The sequence below is a fragment of the Rhipicephalus sanguineus genome, chromosome 4 (assembly GCF_013339695.2).
Source record: "Rhipicephalus sanguineus isolate Rsan-2018 chromosome 4, BIME_Rsan_1.4, whole genome shotgun sequence".
NCBI classification, from domain to species: Eukaryota; Metazoa; Arthropoda; class Arachnida; order Ixodida; family Ixodidae; genus Rhipicephalus; species Rhipicephalus sanguineus.
Window position 1 is genome coordinate 45,179,207 of NC_051179.1, and position 18,643 is coordinate 45,197,849.

Sequence of the window (18,643 nt, forward strand, 5' to 3'; positions counted from 1 at the left end):
CGCTTTTGAAGAAAAGTGAACTTGAAGCTTTTTTTTTCTTTTTTTTTTGGCCTTTCAAGGTTGCTCACTGAAGCTGTATTTGCGTCCCTAGTCTTGCACCCTCTTTTGACCTCACCTACATCTTTGAGAATGTGTGATTTTAATTTTCAAAGTGAGCGCGTTGGAAGCACTTCTAAAAGTCGCTGTTTAATAATCATAGTGGGCTGCAATTCCAGCGCATCGATTTTACCCAGTAAGGGACAAGGTTTTAGTACCTGTACACACCTTTCTTTATTTCCGCATTGCAACACACTAAAACCACATGTGTGCGCAAAGTGTGCTCCATATTTTCTAATTAGAGTAACAGTTTGCAAACACTGCATCAATGTCAAATGCACAAAGTAACCTTGCCCGTACTCTGTTCCCATTGCCATGTGCCCAGAAGAAGTATGCACAATATATCTTTCTGAACAGTGCGCACAATAGTCCAGCTGTTAACCTTGTTCTGTGTTTCTTTTTCTCTTTCAATTGTTGTGCTTTTGTCATCTGCTTCTTCATTGACTTTATATATATATATATATATAGTTCGCTCTGTGTTCTTGGTCTTGAATATTTTATATATATCCCTTCACATAATGTTGCAATAGGAACCTGTGATGTACTTGGATAAATAAATAAATAAATAAAAAGTGACGTATTGAAGACGTGCTGTTAAATTTCCTTTTCTGATAGTAGTCAGCCTTCTACATACAGCGAAATGAATTTAAAAGAAAAATACTGTTTTGAGAAAACATTTTGTCGGATTGAACTGTCAAGTCTCTCATAGTAAAGATACGAGAACCTATCAGTATTAGCAAGGGTATTGAGACCTGCTTTTTCATTGCTTCCTTCCTTAACTTTTTAGTAACTTTTTTTTCATGTTTTGCTTGCCCCCCTCCTTCCCCCTGTTGAACAGACTGCCTGCCATGGGTTTCCTCACTGCCCTACAGCCCTGGCCTGGGACCCCTTCCTGGAGCTTTTTGCCATTGGGACCAAGACAGGGTCACTCAGAGTGTATCCTTTTAAAAAGAGATGCTACAATCATTCGTTGATGCAGACTTGGGGGTTTGTCTTGCGTCAAGTGCGAAATTTCTCATCGATACGATTCTTCTGTCGTGCCTCGGTTGCTCCTTACATTAACCATGTCCACTTTGTGTGGCTGAAGAAAATGTACACTCACCAACTAAAAAAAAAATCGCAGAACCACAGAATTGATGCTTTGGCACCCAATACGGGTGCCTTGTTCACAATGAACAAATGCATGGCGATGTATATTATATATGCATCAAAACATGTAATGCACTTGCGTTTAGCCCAACTCTGTTGTTTCGTGTTTTTTGTAATTGGCGAGTGTACATTTTCTTTCCGTGCCAGACCAGTCTTCATGAAACTCTAGACTTTAGTCCACTTTGTGTGCGCCTGTCATGTAATCTCGTTTATGTGGTGTTCATTTGCTTGACGTGCTGTGGTCGTCTAGTGGTGATAGTGCTAAACTGCTTACCTAAATTTCGCGATGTTGAATCCTGGCTGTGGGGGCCACATTTCAACGGAGGCAAAAGGCTAGAAACCCGTATGCTTAAATGAGGGTGCACATTTTAAAAACCCCAGATGACAAAATTTTCAGAGCCCTCCATCCACTACAGCATCTCTCATAATCATTGTGGTTTTGGGAAGTAAAATCCCAACAATTATATTAAGATTGAGCATTATATTAAGCATTTAGACTGTTATCGCATCCGATCCCTTACGTGTGCATTCCAACAAATGTAAGTGAAATTACAGTGCTCAACTACTTCGTTTACCAGCTACAGGAGCAATTCAGTGTATGTGCTTCAAGTGTAGGTTTTAGTTTATTTTTATTTTATTGTGATCTTATTCTTTACTTTTTTTTTTGCCCCCATAGCAAGCAAAGTGTTTGGAGCTGTCACCCCCCCACATTCCTAGATGTGTGTGTAAGTCACATGCCCAGCTAACGGAAGTTCAAACTCAAACTATTACACGTTAAAGTAAAGCCAAGTTTCGTAAAAGATGTGAAAACTGTTATTTCATCGTAATTCGCTAGGAAGCTATTGCAATGTGGTGGCAGCTCAGGGGCTATGGCATAGCACTGCCGAGCACACAGTTGCAGGTTTGATCCCAGCTGCAGCGTCTGCATTATGATGGTGGCAGAATACAAAGGTGCTCTTTGCTGTGCTTCTGGTGTGTGTTTGAAATCTTCATGTGGTCATGATTAACTAATGGTGATGTACCGTGTAATCAGCCAACTGTGCAGTTCTGAGATTTTAAATGGCTACAATGCAAGCAAGAAAATTTTAGTAGGAAGGGAAAAAAAAATTAGTTAGCTCCTTGCTGTTATAAGGGGTCTTCTAAGTTTCTTTATGCATAGAGTTTCCTACAATATTTACTAGACGGAACTGTGGTGCTGCCATCTTTCAGCCACCATGGGAATGATGGGTAGTGCACGGATTTGCCTAACGTTCATGCTTACGGCTTTGAATGCACTTGTGCCTTTGTTTATTGCTATGTTTTGGCGGTTGTTTCCGATAAAAGAATGGACTGTTGTGAACTTCGTGACGTGATTTGAATTGGTGAGCCTAAAATGGTCAAGGTGGTGAAGTGGAACTGCTGAACGTTTGCTGAACTTCGACTTGCGAAAGAGTGGCTGCAGGCCACATGGAGCCAAACAGAGCCGAATGAACGAAGCTTAGGCAAATCCGTGTACCACCCATCATTGCCATGCTGGCTGAAGCACCGTGTGTTGCAACTCCCATAGACACTAGCGTCAGAGTTCCCTCTAGTGTGCTATCAGGAAACTGTATGCCTTTATGTTCCCCATTTGCTACTTTCCCAATTTGGAGAAATGGTATGACCTTGACATACCTGTCACCAGCTACGGAGCCCCTGGTGTTGAGTATGTGGCCGAACACGATGCCAGCAGCCCTGTGATTGAGCTGCACTTCGTGCCTAAGCAGGTGAGTTTTTTGCATAGCTCCTGATTTTCCTTATTTTTTTACTCCAGTAATCTTGCGGCTCGCTGTTCAAAGCTGCAACTTGAACGCTAAAGCGAGGTATGCCATGTCAGACTGGGTTATCCGATTAGACTTGAGGCGCAAAATATGTCACTTTATTACGTAAAAGAAGAAAAAGTTTGTTGTGTTGAAGAAATGTGAAGGAATCCGGGCAGTGTTAACTTTCAAGGTTCTTTAACGAGTTTCAGCGACTGGGTGAGGATAGCTAATTTCTGTTTTTTAATTTCTATAAACTACGTCTACTTAGTTGAGCATACTTGAAAAACAGTAAGTCTCTCAATCAACTTACAGCTTCTCAAATGTCTTTGCTATAAGTGTAGAGGCATCCTGTAGTTCTTCAAGTATTTCTCCGCAGCGCGTTTATTCACGTTTGTTCGAGTAAAACAACCTTTAGCTAGATTTGTCTGGCATGACTGCGTGTTTTCTGCATTTAGCTAAACCGTTGGGAGGAGCAACCCAGGTATGTCCTGTCCTGATTGTTTCATGTGAACTGTTTTTTGCAGGGACGGTTGATCACCCTTCTGGAGAACAACACTCTCCACCTGTGGGAGATCAACATCAAGGGTGGAGAGGACTCGGTACTCGAGCATGTTGAGTCCTGCACAGTCGATTCGAAGTGAGTGTTCTCCGGCATCGCTGTTTTTTTTCGGTCTGGAGTTCATGTAGTGAATCTGTGAAGTAGTCCTCTGGTGAAAGACTTTAAAAGGGCACTGACACCAATTTTCGTAGCTCTGTTTACTCCACCATATGAATCTCCTGTATACAGAGACTGCTCTGAGCAAGTGTGAAGCTCAGTAAAGGCTGATAATATATTTTATTTTGGCATTAAAGTTCACCAATGTGGCAGTTTGGGAAAGTTGGTAATCAATTTTGAACACAACTAAATGCGCACTGAAAACTTCGACGAAAAAGGCACACATATAGTGCCTGTGTTTGTGTATACTGTATGTCTGCATTTTTGCGTCCCAAGTTTTCACTGTGCTTTTTAGTTCTCTTCAGATTGGCATGAAAGTCAGTTTTCGCATGGTGCACCTACTGACATCGACACTAGCGTCACATCAGGCCACAGTACCAATTTCTGGTGACTTCACGCACCAGTATGGCTAGTCGTTATGTACTAAAACATACAAAATGGCCGCTTTTGAGTCGCCAACGGAGCCATGGAGCGGAGTGGTCATGGAAACGTTGCAACATCTTGCAAGAGCACGTGACCCTACGCTCATACCATGTCGTGACGTCGGGGTACAATAGGAACTTAAACTAGCTTTAAAAAAAAATGAATTTTTCAGAGTGCACTTGCACTTTCCAATACATTTACTAGGCTCTTAAGGGCTTGGCCTTTCGTTTCGTGGAAAAAAAAAAAGGCAACTGAGAGGTTTTGTGTCAATACCCCATTCTTTAAAGGGTGCACATAGTGCCACTGAATATTCAAGGCTTCCTTCAATGCTTGTAAACTGTGTGCTGTGAGAACTAAACCACTTCCCTTCTTTAACTTGATACAGTCGACGTCCGATTTCCCGGACCCTCAAGGGACCGCAAAAACGTCCGGAAAATCGGGCAGTCCGGAAAAACGAATGCACGTGAAAACGCACCTTTTTGGTAGGTATTATTCGCTGACGGAGAGGGTCACAGCCGGAATACAAGATTCCCATAGCAATTCAGCCAATGCATCGTTTAGGTGGCTCTGAAAAGAGCCGTTTATAAAAAAAAATACGACGTGGCCGGCACTACCTCATAGGTCAGCACTTGGGCGCAAAGAAGTCGCTTATTTTCTTTTGCACGGTCCGCTTGCCCGCGATTATGTCTGCCTCAATTTCAGTCAACGTCATGTTGCCGCTGTACACCAATGACAGTGTCATCAGTGCTCGCGTCAACTCCGAGCTCGTTGGCTGTGTAGGAGCTGGCTCTTCGTTCTCGGTGTCGGGGTCATCGGAATCCTCCGTAACTTGATGAATGATTTTGTCATCGGTCAACTCCGCACATAGCTCGAGGTCTTTGTCAGCGTCGGCGAAGCCCTCAAGGGTTATCTCGGCTGGAATCAACACGCCGCCAGCGCGCAGATCGTCGAAGGCAACGTCTGCGGATGGCAGTTCGTCATCGTGAGCCTACGAGGTGGCTTTGTGCGCTTCGAAGGCACGGACGAAGACGAAGGAGCAGTCGGTGCCATTGCTGTAAACGGCGAATCCGCTCGACGAAAAGCGCAGCACGAAACAGCTAGGAAGTCGGTGGATGCTGAAGGTCAGGAAACGTGATCACTGAAGGTAGCGCGCAGCAGCAAACGATCAACCGCAGACACAACCGCAGAGCTGGCACAGCTGACAAAACAACACGTGAACGAACACAGTGAGGTTTGGCTTGGCTAAGCTACGGCTGGCAACGGATTGACACGTGCGGTTTCGAGGTTACGGCAGCTGCGGCGCGGTGCGACGGTGCTGCTGGCCACACCTGCGATGCAAGTATGGTGGGTTCAAGGATATGAAAATGAAAACAACCAAAATGGCGGCGTCGGTGGTGACTTTGGGTCGGCGGTTAACAGTAAAAAGTCCGGGAAATCGGATGGCGAAGGCTATAAGCGTCCGGAATTTTGGACTTTTTAATACATTGGCTCTACGGGGAACTCGACGGTGCCACAGATGAGTCCGGGAAATCAGGCATGTCCGGAATTTCGGGCGTCCGGGAAATCGGACGTCGACTGTATTTCCCCATCTTTTTTATTTTGTCTTGAAAAAGTGTGATTGGTCGCTGAAACAAAACGGTGAAGCATTGAAAAAAAAAAGAATAGAACTATTGTTTACGAGTCCATATGTTCTTGGGTTAAACGTGATTCCGGAAATAACACCAAGCTACATCCCTGTGAAAGTCTCATATATTTGCAGCATTAGTGTGACAGAGGTTTTCCTTAATGTACAGTCTCTGTGTTGTTACAGATTCTCACTTTTCCTGGTTTAGTAGAATCATTTGACATGACCACTTATAGGGGTTCTTATTTGAAACATGAACACAACACGCTGCGCGTGCGAACCTGTCCCTCGTATGGATCGCTCCGCGCGCTATTGAAGTGTCAGTCACTCTCGCTAGTACTACGTAGCAGCCCTGACAGTCAGAGCTGTGACCCCCTATCCCACGTTTCGCGTTGAGTTGCGACTGCGGTGGGTTTCAGGCCAGTGGGGACAGAGACAAGTCTTTTAACTGAAGGTGTTTATTCACCTCAGATACATATCTGCCAATTGCAACAAATACAGTAGCACATCAAGTTAACAGATTTAACACCTCAGCGGCGGAGTGTTCCGCAATACTGGGGGAAACGGCCATTAACAAATAGCAAGCGCACATCGAGGGAATGATAACTGTTCATCTCACCTCGAGTGGCTTTTGCACTCCGGTCCGGGGCGGTAGGTCACACTCCATGGCCGGAGCACTGCAGGGGTTGATGGCGGCGGCGGTTCTCACAGCTTGGGTCCGATGTGGTCAGTCACACCTCCGAAGACCGAAGACCCCGAGAAAGCGACGCGCGTTCCTCGGGTTGAGAGGAGGAATCTCCACACAAAGGGGGAAGGAGGGAACGGGGCGTCTCGGCTGCAGAATGAGCGCAGTGCGTGAAGGGCAGCGGGGGTGACAAAATGCCCCCTTCCAACGCAACCCCTCTCGCCACTGCGCGGTAAACATATCATGAGCCGAGGCGCCACGTTGAAGACACGGGTTGCGCATGCAACCCCACACGCTTTCATTTTGTGAAGTTGATGTTCGTTTTTTTTTTTTTTTTCTTTTTCGTGCCAAGATGCTGCATCAAGGTTATTGTCGATCACAATTTCACAAAGAGGCGTTATCCGTAAATTTGGTGGCATCTGATGATTTGTCATGGGAATGTGTCTTTGTGGTGTTGAACTCTGGCTAGCTTTGCATGAGATTTGTGGGATCTGTGACGTGTGTGTCATCGCCGCTCTCGGAACACACGGAAGACAGCAGACGCGGTCGGTTCCACGAACCCTTTCTCGTTTATTACCCATTTCCTTAGATACGGCGAGCTCGCCGGCCGAATCCTCCTATTACAAACTAGTTACTCGCTAAAACTTATATAATGACAATGAATATCCAGATAACATAAGACACACTCGAGACAACATAAGACATAAAATACACCATAACATAAGACAGCATAAGACAAGCAATAACGGCGAATGCGGCATCACGAGGACGCACGACTCATCACTACGAGGGGCCCCGAGGGAAACGAGCCGCGGTATCGTCCCCCTGCGGGACCCACCGCGGGAGCCCGCCCGTCCACGCCAGCCGCCAAATCCCAAGAGGCTTCCTTTTTCCCGCCCGGCGGCCGCGGCAGCCTCGCTCGCTTCTCTCCGGTGGCGCGGCCGTCGCTCACGCGCAAACCCCAACGCTCGCGAGCCCAGCGCCACTGCCTCCGACGGCCCATCCGCGAGGCACGCGTGCGCCATGAGGCGCAGACAACTTTACAGGGGCTGATAGCACCCCCACAGATTTCAAATAACAGTTAGCCTTGAAGCAGTTATTGTTAGACAAATATTCTAAGGAAGGGTAAGCACCAGGCTTGTGTGAATAGCAAATTTTAGGTTCGAAGTGAATAGTGATTTGGTAGAATAATTTATAATCGAATTCGACTAGTATATATCACATGTTATAAAGAAAAATGATTCTATTTTACCCAACTAACCTGCACAATATATTTTTTAAATTGAAACAAGGCATGTGCAAATGTCATTCTTTTTGGCTCAAAGGAAGTGGAAGCAACTTTGAATAGTAGCAAAGTTTGACTATCGGTAGAACGCTAGTGATAACCTGTAAAATATGTTATGTTTTAAAATTTACTATACTTAGAGCATATAAGCCGGTATAACAAGCCTTTAAACTTAAAAAATAATGAATCGATGTAAGGGTAATATGTTCATTTAACCTTGAACTGGAACTTCGCGGCAGTGCGGATTTTCTCTGGAGAGGTGTCCTGCCACAGTGGTCTAGTGGTTATGGCATTTGACTGCTGACCTGAAGGTTGCGGGATCGAATCCCAGCCACAGCAGCTGCATTTTTGATGGAGGTGAAAATGTTGGAGGCCCGTGTACTTAGATTTAGGTGCACGTTAAAGAACCCCAGGTGGTCGATATTTCCGGAGCCCTCCACTACGGCGTCTCTCATAATCATATCGTGGTTTTGGGACGTTAAACCCCAGATATTATTATTATTATCCTTAGAGAGGTGTATTGCCGGTATAGCACCTCTGCACTGCAGTGAAACTACCTTTGCAGGGGGGTTACATGTGGACTAATATATACCTATGCGTTTATTTGAATACTTCGAAATTTCCTATAATTTAAATTTGAATCGCAGCGAATTCGAATAATGTAAGATTCATTCGAATATTCGAAGTGCTCGAATATTTGCACAACCCTAGTAAGCACGCTTGGGATATTTTTGTTCCTAACTGTATGTTGTGCGTACTAAGTGCCTTTTCTCCTGCTTCACAGGCTTCGCATATTCACCTGTTCCGTCCAGTCCTCTGGAGATCACCTGTACCTGGGCACTGAAGGAGGCAACATTCACTTGCTGGACATCAAGTCATTCCAGATGACCGATACATCATCTATCAAGATCTCGTTACACAGAAGTGAGCCTACCTCTCTTTGCTCTCTCCCTGTGGTGCTTTCAGCCCCCCAACAAACATTTCTTGTGTCCCATTTGCCTCCAGTGTTCCTGAAGACTACAAGATCAACCCCGGCGGTGTGGAGGCGATCGCAGAGCACCCTTTGGACCCAAACAAGATGGTCATTGGCTACTCGAGGGGTCTTATGGTGCTGTGGGACAATGAGTCGCTCAACGCTGACCAGACCTACATCTGCAACAAGGTGAATTGGTGGCTCGTGGGGAGCGCACATTAACGAAGCTCCAGAAACAACATGCGATAATCTTACTGCTTTGTACGTAGAAATGCATTATATAGGTAAACAAACATTAACTCTTAATCATCCAAATGCAGATTCTCTTGCCTCGCATTAGAGCAAGCCAGCACTCTTGTCTACAGCTGCCCATTTTATTTTACTTTTTGAAGAATTGCTCACGGTCAAACTTTGGATGTGCTAAACGGGATGGTAAAACATGCAATCAGATATTTTTAAAGTAATAATTGCCAGTGCAGCAATACTGTGGGAATATTTAATTAAAAAAAAAAACTGAAAACTAGCGTAATGAGGTCCCAGCCAACTGCGTACAGTCGAATCTCGTTACAACGAACACCACATTAACGAACATTTCAAATTAACGAACTTTTAAGAAATCCCGTGCCGACTGCTTATAGTTTCAATGTAAAAATATTTCACTACTACGAACTTCAGAATAACGAACATTTCAGAATAACGATCATTATTTAATTCCCGTGTAATCTTAACAACACCTCAGTACTACGAACTTATATCCCGAAATGCGATGATTCTTAGATTTCAGTGTATCGGTCATGGCAGTCGGAGCTGTAAGGTAGCAGACGACGCAGCGCGAAGAGCGGACGCCCTCCCGCTAAAACCTGAGATGGCACGGGAGGAGAAAGACGCGGGCGGAGAACTTTTTTTTTTTTTTCCCTTCGTTGCGGAGGCGACAACGCATCTAAAGGCCCAACCGCATGCATAGCACGCGACTTTCGAGTGAAGGCGACTGCGACAAACGGGCTCCGTCGCGCTGCTCGATTGAAAACTATTGCGCGCACGCAGGCAAATTACGAAAAATAATTACAGAGTAGATGAATGACAACATGCCAAATTTATTATTGTCTTGTTTGAGATAAAGATGCCATAAAAGCGTTTCGGGACTTCCTTTTTTCGCAATCTTATGTTTAACCACGGCAGTAGTATCTGCTGTGATCCCATGGGGCGCCCGGAAGCGTACGCTGCCTACGCTACGTCGCACTTTGCAAACTGCGTTATGTTGGGGTTAGTCCACGAGGCGCATCTCGACAACGTTTCCTCTTGCTGTCATAGAACGTTTAAGAAAAGCCGCAGCGCCTCACATCGCTGCTTCGCAGGGAGAAGGGCTACCTCACACGACGACGATGTTGACATTGCAGCAAGCTACCACCAATGCAGCAAGCTACCACCGAAACATCAAAACGAACCGTCGATCATAAATAACGACAAAATACGACCGCTGCCTCGCTCTCCGCGTGAGATGGGGCTGTAAATAAGGTAGTCTGTAACTTGCATTCCTTGAAGTACGCGCCGATTGGAAGCATCACGAGCAAATTGCAACCGAAGCAAGGGTCAGAGATGCTGCCATGTTGTTGGATATCATCGTGCTCACTTCCGGGCGACAAGCGATGTTTTCTGGCTTTCCAGAAACCTGCGATGCTATTGCGGAACGATTCTATTTCAGATTCCAATGCCTTTCGTGCTTTTCGCGCTTGGCCACTGGTCAGAACGACGGTCCGTCCGCGTTATCAGCGCGATCAGCCAGCCGCGTGGAATCGGAAATAGCATCGTTTCGCGATTGCACCCCTGCGACAAGCGACGGCGATGGATGGCCCTCCGCGACAGCAAATCCTGTCGGCCGTCGCTCAAAACTCGCGTGCATGCAGTTGGGCCTTAAAGGATTGCAGCGATGACATGGACGACGACGTCACGGTGGCACCCGAAGATCGCGACAAGTTTGTGTCGGCCACAGATGCGTTGGACTACTTGAGGAAACTCCGCATATTCATAGAAAAAAGCGGAACAGCGACCGAAGCGGCGGATAAAAATGGGGACGGTCTAGAATCGTTCATGACGCAGAGTTTGTGCTGCACCTGTCAAAAAACGATCACGGACTAGTTCAAATAAACGTGCCTTGTCTTACGTTCACGTGTGCATTGTTGTGAGAAACGAGTTCAAGGACGTACCGTTGCAAAGGTAGGACGTTTGCGTTACTGAAATTCTATTGTTATGGTAAATTTTTGGGCTTTCACTACAGTAAAACCCCGTTAATTCGGACTTCACGGGACCAGAGAGAATGTCCGAATTAACCGAGGGTTCGAATTATCGCGAGTACGATCAAAACACTAGAAAAATGTTTCCGCCACCACCAGACTTTTATTTCTTAAAGAAGTCGGTGATCGCGGTTTGCTTCGCGGAGGCAACGTGCAAGGAAATCACAATTTTGCTAAGTTCCTGAAGGTGGCTGTCCGCGCACACTGTGCCGCAAAGCGGCGGTCTAGCTGACGCAGCCAGGCTTGAAATATTTCGGCCGTCATCCAAGCCTTTCTATTAAAGCGGTAGTCGACAGGCAGCTGCTTAATGTTCTTAAAACATCTTGGCTTCGCAGCCTTTCCGATCACCAGCAGCGGCAGCACTCTGTGCCGGTCATGTTCGTAGCCAGAAGAACCGTCACCCGCTCTCTACTCCGTTTCCCGCCGACGCGCGGGTCCCCCTTAAACACGATCGTCTTCTCAGGCACAGCCTTAAAGAACAGCGCTGTCTCGTCAGTGTTGATAATGTTGCACGGCTCGTACGTAGTAAGGCGTGCGGAAAGTCCGGAACGCTAGGCCTGCACAACGCTTCACCGCGCACGTTGCGGAACACCAGGGGTGCTATCGCGGAACGATGCCTTATGCCATATTCTATGCTATTCTTATCATCCACCACTCGTGGCTAAAGCCCCTCGTGGCTGGCTGATCGCGTTGATAACGCGGACCACTCCATGACGCGGACGGACCGTCGCCATGTTGCCTGTTGCTGATGACAGTAGCGATGCACTGCCTTTCATTGTGTATGTGCCTCCGAGATGCAAAGCTCGTTTTAAATCTCGGAGGCCATAATCCGATCTCGTTACCTCGTTTTAAATCTCGGAGGCCATGATCCGATCTCGAAGTTGTTAGATGCGCCGTCGATTTCGGCTGCGAATCCGAATTATATCCGAACCGCGGCCGTGGCGGTATCCGCTGCTGCTTCCCCGTCTCGACCCGACCTCGGTCGGGAGTTCGAATTAACCGAAGCGCGGTCGAATCTGTCCGAATTAATGAGAGTTCTCAGCCATAGAACAATGCACCTTTTGGACGGGACCAGACGCCGCGTCCGAATTAACCGAAATTCCGAATTAACGGGGGTCGAATTAACGAGATTTTACTGTATAACGACCTTTCAGAATAACGAACATTTTTCCGCAGTCCCCTGAAGTTCGTTATACCGAGATTTCACTGTAGTTTGGTCTCGGTGCTGACCTTTCTTGCCTGGTTGTTGTGTTCCAGGATCTCCACTCGGTGTCGTGGCATGGAAGTGGCACCAAGTTTATGAGTGCCCACAACGACTGCAGCTATTTCGTCTGGAGCGTCAACAGCTCCAAGGCCATCGAATCCATGGAGCAGTGTTACGGTGAGCTTTCCACGAGGGCATTGTGCAATCCTGCAAGGACACTGGCAGCAAAGCACAGTGCTCATCCTTGACTTAAATGAAAGCCCGCGTAATGCTAAGCTGCGCACGTTCAGCCATTGTACAATGTCTGATTGCCAACCTGCACGACCTGAATTCTTTGCAGTACACTGAAACCTCGATATAACGAACACAGATATAACGAATTATCGGTTATAATGATATAAATGAATAATAGTCTTGGTCATAGATACAGTGTTACAAACAAACGTTTATAACGAATTTTCGGATATGACAAAGTTATTTTCGTGGCAGATGTGACTTTGTTATAATGAGGTTTGAATGTAATAAAAATTGAGTTAACGGGGTTGATGATGTGTAAAGTTTTTGGCTTCAAGTACTGTTGAGCTCCTTCTGTTTCTCTCATTCATGGTAATTTCTTTTCACTCAACTTGTGGATGAACAAATTAGGACCTGTCTTCGACTGAACAAAAAGATGCCAAAACTCCTCTCTTGCATCGGTTAATGACTAAAATTAATTACTAGCAAATGTAGTGACAATAGACAAAGTCTTGGTCTGTTTGTCCCATCGTTGTGCTGTTACCCAGCTCTAGACAGAGTCATTGTCCGTTAAAAAGGCATTAATAGCATACCCTGAAAGCACTAATATCCTTTGAGACCATATTTTTTTGCCTATCGTGCATTTTTTTTTTGAGTTTCTGTGACTGGTGTAGGTCACTCTTCATTCTATAACTGCTCAAGTGATTTTTTTCATCCTTAGTGCAATACTTGTCAGTTGTGCTTGTATAACTTGTCAGTTGTGCTATTCGTTGAATTAGCTCTGATAAACAAGGCATTGAAGTTATACCGTGTTACGTGGAGATGTGTGCGTTTTTAGGTTTTACGGCAATTCAAGAGGGAATTCGTTTCCTGGCAGTGTCTCACGACCTGAACTCACTTGCAGGTCCTTACCCTTGCAAAGCCATCAACAAGATCCTCTGGAAGCGTACCACCGGCAAGTGAGTGTTTGCAAACATTTCAAAGCATGCTTCATTTGTAAAAACGAGTGGTTGTCTGATAGATTCAAGTGCCTTCGTATCGCGTCAAAATCTTGGAAGGTCGTGAAACCAACGATCTACAAACAAGCAAGTGCTGCAATACAGGCAACTGTTTTGGCCTTCAACGTCACTGGCGCCAAGTGTATTTGAAAGAATCATGTAATTTCTGAGCCAGTCATCCAGAAATCCTTCGAAGGGTGGAGTCCCAGTGAGCCGGGCGATGTACGAGGCTGTTGTGTGCCTCCTTCGAATTGCTTCTCGAACCATGGCCCCTGTGGCATTCTCGAGAAGCGTAGCTTACAAAGCAAGTGTGGGATTTATTTGGTTAGGCTGCGATTGGTGCACATGCTCATTTCTGGTATTTTATTTTAATGTTATCAGGCTTCACCCACAACAATCTGTTGTGACTGCTCGTAGCAGACCACACCGCAATTTTTGGAAACTTTGTAATTGTTTCAGACGATTCTGCTAAGATTACGTGCAGGACACGAGTATCCGAGTTTGTTCTGGAGCTAATGCGAGCACCAGTGATAACACTGGAAGGGTCGATAAGTCATCTATAAAAGCTGATGCATTTCATGGACGAGCAGATTAGTCAACGCCCAACATCCATGCTCGCCGTTATCATTATACAGCAAGTGTTGCTTGCCCTTTGAGTCTTTGAGTGGGCACAAGTTCTCCCAGTAAAGCGTTTCATCTTTACTGACTGTGTCCTGCTTTCATAACTGCCACAACCACATGACACTATCATCTTCCTAAAGCGTGTGCGTTCGCACTTTCTCTGAAAGGGATGACTTCATCATCTTCTCGGGTGGCATGCCTCGAGCCAACTATGGCGACCGTCACACGGTCTCGGTGAAGCACGGTGAGACTTCCAAAGTATTGGATCTCACTTCCAAAGTGGTCGACTTCTTCACCGTGGATAAGGAGGCGGACGACCCAGGTGAGTTTAGAAATGAAGAAACACCCTTTTCGTTTTATCATTTTTCAAATTGGTTGCTTCTAGCTGCTGCATTCTCACTCTGCTGCTACTGTTCTGCACCTATCTATAGTCTCTGATAACGTTGCTACTGAAATACAGTAAAACCTCGGTAATTTGTACTCGGTTAATTGGGAATCCCGGATAATTTGTATTATTTGCGCGGTCCCAAATTTTTACATGTAAATTTAACCGGATAATTGGTGCGGCCAGTCTGCGACTTCCCGGTTAATTGGCACACTTGGCCGCGACTTCCAAGATATGCAAAGGGTGTTGCGAATCTCGGAGGCTGTAACTAAAACATGCATTTTTTTTTTTTGATGTACGGATCTCGAAGGCCATGTTTTTTTTTACCGGAAATACGTCGTAGACGCCATGTTTTAGCAATTGCCAGGCGGCGATGCGTGCGGTTGCGATCACGATCATCATCATCTCAACAGCGATGTTAGCCACTCTAGCGAAGTGAATGTTTTGTGGAGTCTTTGTGCCATTTGGATGTCGGCTGGCGAGCATTGTGCGATTCGGTGCGACTGCTCCATTTGTCTCCTGTCTCCGCTTGAGTGTCTTCCCTGTGAATTAGTTGATTGAGGTGTGCTTGGAAGGAAGATGCCGAAGTACAAGAGCTTGTCCCTGCACGAAAAGGTGTGCTTAATTGAAGAGGCCAGCAAGTCGACGGCGTCGAAAACGGCTCTCGCTGAAAAGCACCACGTGCCTCTGTCAACGTTGTGCAACATCATCAAGAATAAAGAGAAAATTCTCGATGCTTACAGCAAGACGCACTTGTCAAAGCGTACACGAGTACGCCCGCCTACGTACGCCGACGTTGAAGCAGCTCTGATCGACTGGCTGCAGAAAGCCAACGCAGCACACCTTCCTGTGAATGGGACCATATTGCGTGAGAAGGCCAACCAGCTGGCGCTGCAACTTGGACATTCTGAGTTTAAATGCAGTAATGGATGGTTTTGCCGATTTAAGGAGCGCAACAACCTGACATTCGTGACTGTTTGTGGCGAGAGTGGCAGCTCGGATCAGTCTGTTGTCGACGGCTGGAAGCAGCACACCTTGGCTCCACTACTCGCCAAGTACGAAGCAGCAGATGTTTACAACCTTGATGAAGCTGCTCTGTTCTACAAAATGTTGCCTACGAAGACGTTCGCTTTGAAGGAGGCAGACATTAAGGGGCGGAAACAGAACAAAGATAGAATCACTGTTTTGTTTGGTGCAAGCATGTGCGGTGAGCACAAGCTGCCACTGCTTGTTATTGGGAAGACAGAAAAGCCTTGTTGTTTCAAAAATGCACGACTGCCATCCAAGGATGACCTGATCTATAAAAACAACAAGAAAGCTTGGATGACGGCTGCACTCTTTGAAGAATACGTGCGGCACCTTGACCGCAAGTTTGCGGCCGCAGGGCGCAGCGTTTTGTTCGTCGTCGATAATTGCCCAGCTCACGGCGACATTCAGAACCTGCAGGCAATCAGGCTGGTCTTTCTACCCCCGAACACGACGTCGCTATCGCAGCCGATGGACCAGGGCGTCATACACCATACCAGGAAAATATATCGCTACAATCTGTTGAAGCGAATGCTCCTTTGCTATGACAACGGAAAGGAGTATAACATTGACCTCCTCGGTGGTATTTGCCTCATTGTTCACGCATGGAGGCAGGTGGAGGCCACCGTTATTCGACGGTGTTTTGAGCACGCCGGTTTTGTGAAAGAAGAGGCAACCTCCGCTGAGTTTGCTGTCACCGCTGTCACTTGCCCGTTTGATGAAGAAGGGGAGACTCTCTGCGCTCGATATGAGGCTTTGCACGCGGACGAGGAGTGCACTCCAATCGGATTCTCCGAGTACACAAATGTCGAGTGCACAGTGCAGACGTGTTACGCCGACATCGACAGCGAGATAGCTGCGAGATCGACCGATTCGGCCTCTAATGTTGACAGCGATGACGAGCCCTCCCGAGCACCCCCTTTGGCGGATGTCATCGATGCCTTGAGTGTTGTGCGCAGCTTCGTCGAGTGCAACGGCGGCGAGGCTGAGATGCTGTGCCTCATTGACAGGCTGGAAAATATGACTTTCAGTGCTGGGAACTACCGAACGCGTCAGTCACGCATGGAGGAATTTTTCTCCAAGTAGGCTGACTTGCCACAATAAAGGTGTGACTTCCGTACATCACGTTTTCTGGCTGATTTCTTTGATTTCGCGTTGAATCGGATAATTGGGAATCCCGCTTAATTGGGATATTTTTCTCGGTCCCGAGGCCTTCGAATTAACGAGGTTTTACTGTATTCAAAACAATCTTCAAACAGTCTGAAATATTCGAAACTCCTGAAAAGGTGGTTTCACTGCAGCGTGGGCCCGCTATGCTGTGAAGCCACCTATTCAGGGGAAATCTGCAGTGCCACGTAATCACAGTTCATGGTAAAGTGGGCATATACCTGCGCCCCCATTCACGTTTTAATAGTTTGAAAGCGTGTTATATGGGCTAAGCATGGCAAACTTTAAAACGTAACGTAATTTATTTAATGTTACTTGCACCTTACTACTATTCAAATTTGTTGCAAAATTATTTGACACCAATTGCCATTCGCTTTGACTTTGCTTCGAACCATAAACGTGATATTCGCAAAAGCCTATTCATCAGTCAAAAGAGGCTCTTGTCGATATGTCACACCACGACACCTTGGCATTGCAAGATGATTGAACATCTTAACCCCTTCAGGGTTTTCGCCGTACATGTACGGCAGAAGCTTCCTGGTACCAAAGGGTTTTCGTCGTACATGTACGGCATAGCGTTTATTTTTAAAACGCGCGCCTTTTTCGATCATTTCTCTTGTTTGGCCTGTGCTTCCACACTTCGGGAATACGTGGAATTTTTTTCATGCGCCGATGTCTCTCCGTTGTATTTTTTTTTCGCTTCCCAAAACGGCGCGCCGCCTATCGCTTGCCCATCCGAGCGCGTTCGCGGTGCAGCTGGTTTAAAGTGCGTGCCTTTTTCGATAATTTCTCTTGCTTGGCATGCGCTGCCATGCTTCGGGAATACGTGGAATTTTTCTCATGCGCCGATGTCTCTCCGTTGTTGCTTTTTTTATGCTTCGCAAAATGGCGCGCCGCGCGCCGGCTATCGCTTGCGCAACCGAGAGCGCCCGCGGCGCGGTTTGGTTTCAAACGCGCGCCTTCTCCCATTTCTCTTGCTTAGAATGTGCTGCCACGCTTCGGGAATACGTGTAATTTTTTTAATGCGCCGATGTCTCTCCGTCTTTTTTTGTTTTTCTTTCCAAAGAAGCGCGGCGGCTTGTAGTCTTGCATCAGAACGCGCTCGCGGTCCGGCTCGTTTCGGTTTCGTCCTTCGGGTGGTTTTCGCTTCTTGCGCCCGCAAAGCTGATGGCTGTTTGGTTTCTAATCTCTCAAAGGGTGACCGCTTGTTACTCTCTCATTTATTGCACCCTGGCGCGCGATTACATCAGTTTCCGTGCGGCGCTAAATTACACAAACGACGCCGCCGTGATTGCGTTTCCTGTTTTGGGTTGTCGGAAAAGCTAACTACGTCTTGTTGGCGATAAGACGAAGTATTACTGTAGCTTTTTCACTCATTTTGCTTTCCGGACGGGCGCAGAACCATAGTTTTCTTCCGTGCGCTCACTGACGCAGTTCGCTCACGCTGTGGAAGCGCGCATCGGTTGCGCTGCTGCCGGTGAGTCGAGCAGCGATTCTTCCGATGCGGACTGTTCCCCAATTGCCGATCAGAATCTGATTCATTGGATTTCAGTTCGTCAGACAAGGATTTTTTGACGAGTTCAGACTCCGATGACGATCAAGGAGCGACATCTGAAACGCGTGCGCGGGGAGCCATGCTTCAAAGACTATCACACGCTGAAAAGTTTTTAGTGTTAGAGCACGAGCGTTTTTAACCGGAAACGTACTCTGGTGCGCTTATTTTTGTATGTTTGTGAGCTATGTTTAATACAATGCATAATTTTTATTCATAAAAACTGTGAAGCTTTTTTTTTAGGATTCTGCTTGATTTTACTACGAATAAACCATATGTATGTAACAACAAAACAGATTTTTTTGTGACTTTACGGTCACGAAAAAAAATTTTAGACAATTTTTTTCTTAAATAGAATCGTCTGAAGAATTTATTTCAGCAATAAAAAAATTACACATTTTTGGACTGGGTTTTGCGAAAAAATTCGACCCTCA

The 18,643-nt window shown here is 46.3% G+C and overlaps 1 protein-coding gene across 1 annotated transcript in view; it reads left to right on the forward strand.

The window, feature by feature from the left end:
• The window catches only part of LOC119389880 (lethal(2) giant larvae protein homolog 1-like), a gene marked incomplete in the record, with an annotated part of 82,123 nt that overhangs the window by 9,378 nt on the left and 54,102 nt on the right, over positions 1-18,643 (forward strand). The window contains 9 exon segments of the mRNA XM_037657294.2: positions 935-1,032; positions 2,909-2,990; positions 3,551-3,663; positions 8,543-8,649; positions 8,652-8,682; positions 8,764-8,920; positions 12,280-12,403; positions 13,365-13,419; positions 14,247-14,401. Of these exon segments, the coding sequence (XP_037513222.1) occupies positions 935-1,032; positions 2,909-2,990; positions 3,551-3,663; positions 8,543-8,649; positions 8,652-8,682; positions 8,764-8,920; positions 12,280-12,403; positions 13,365-13,419; positions 14,247-14,401 (922 nt within the window).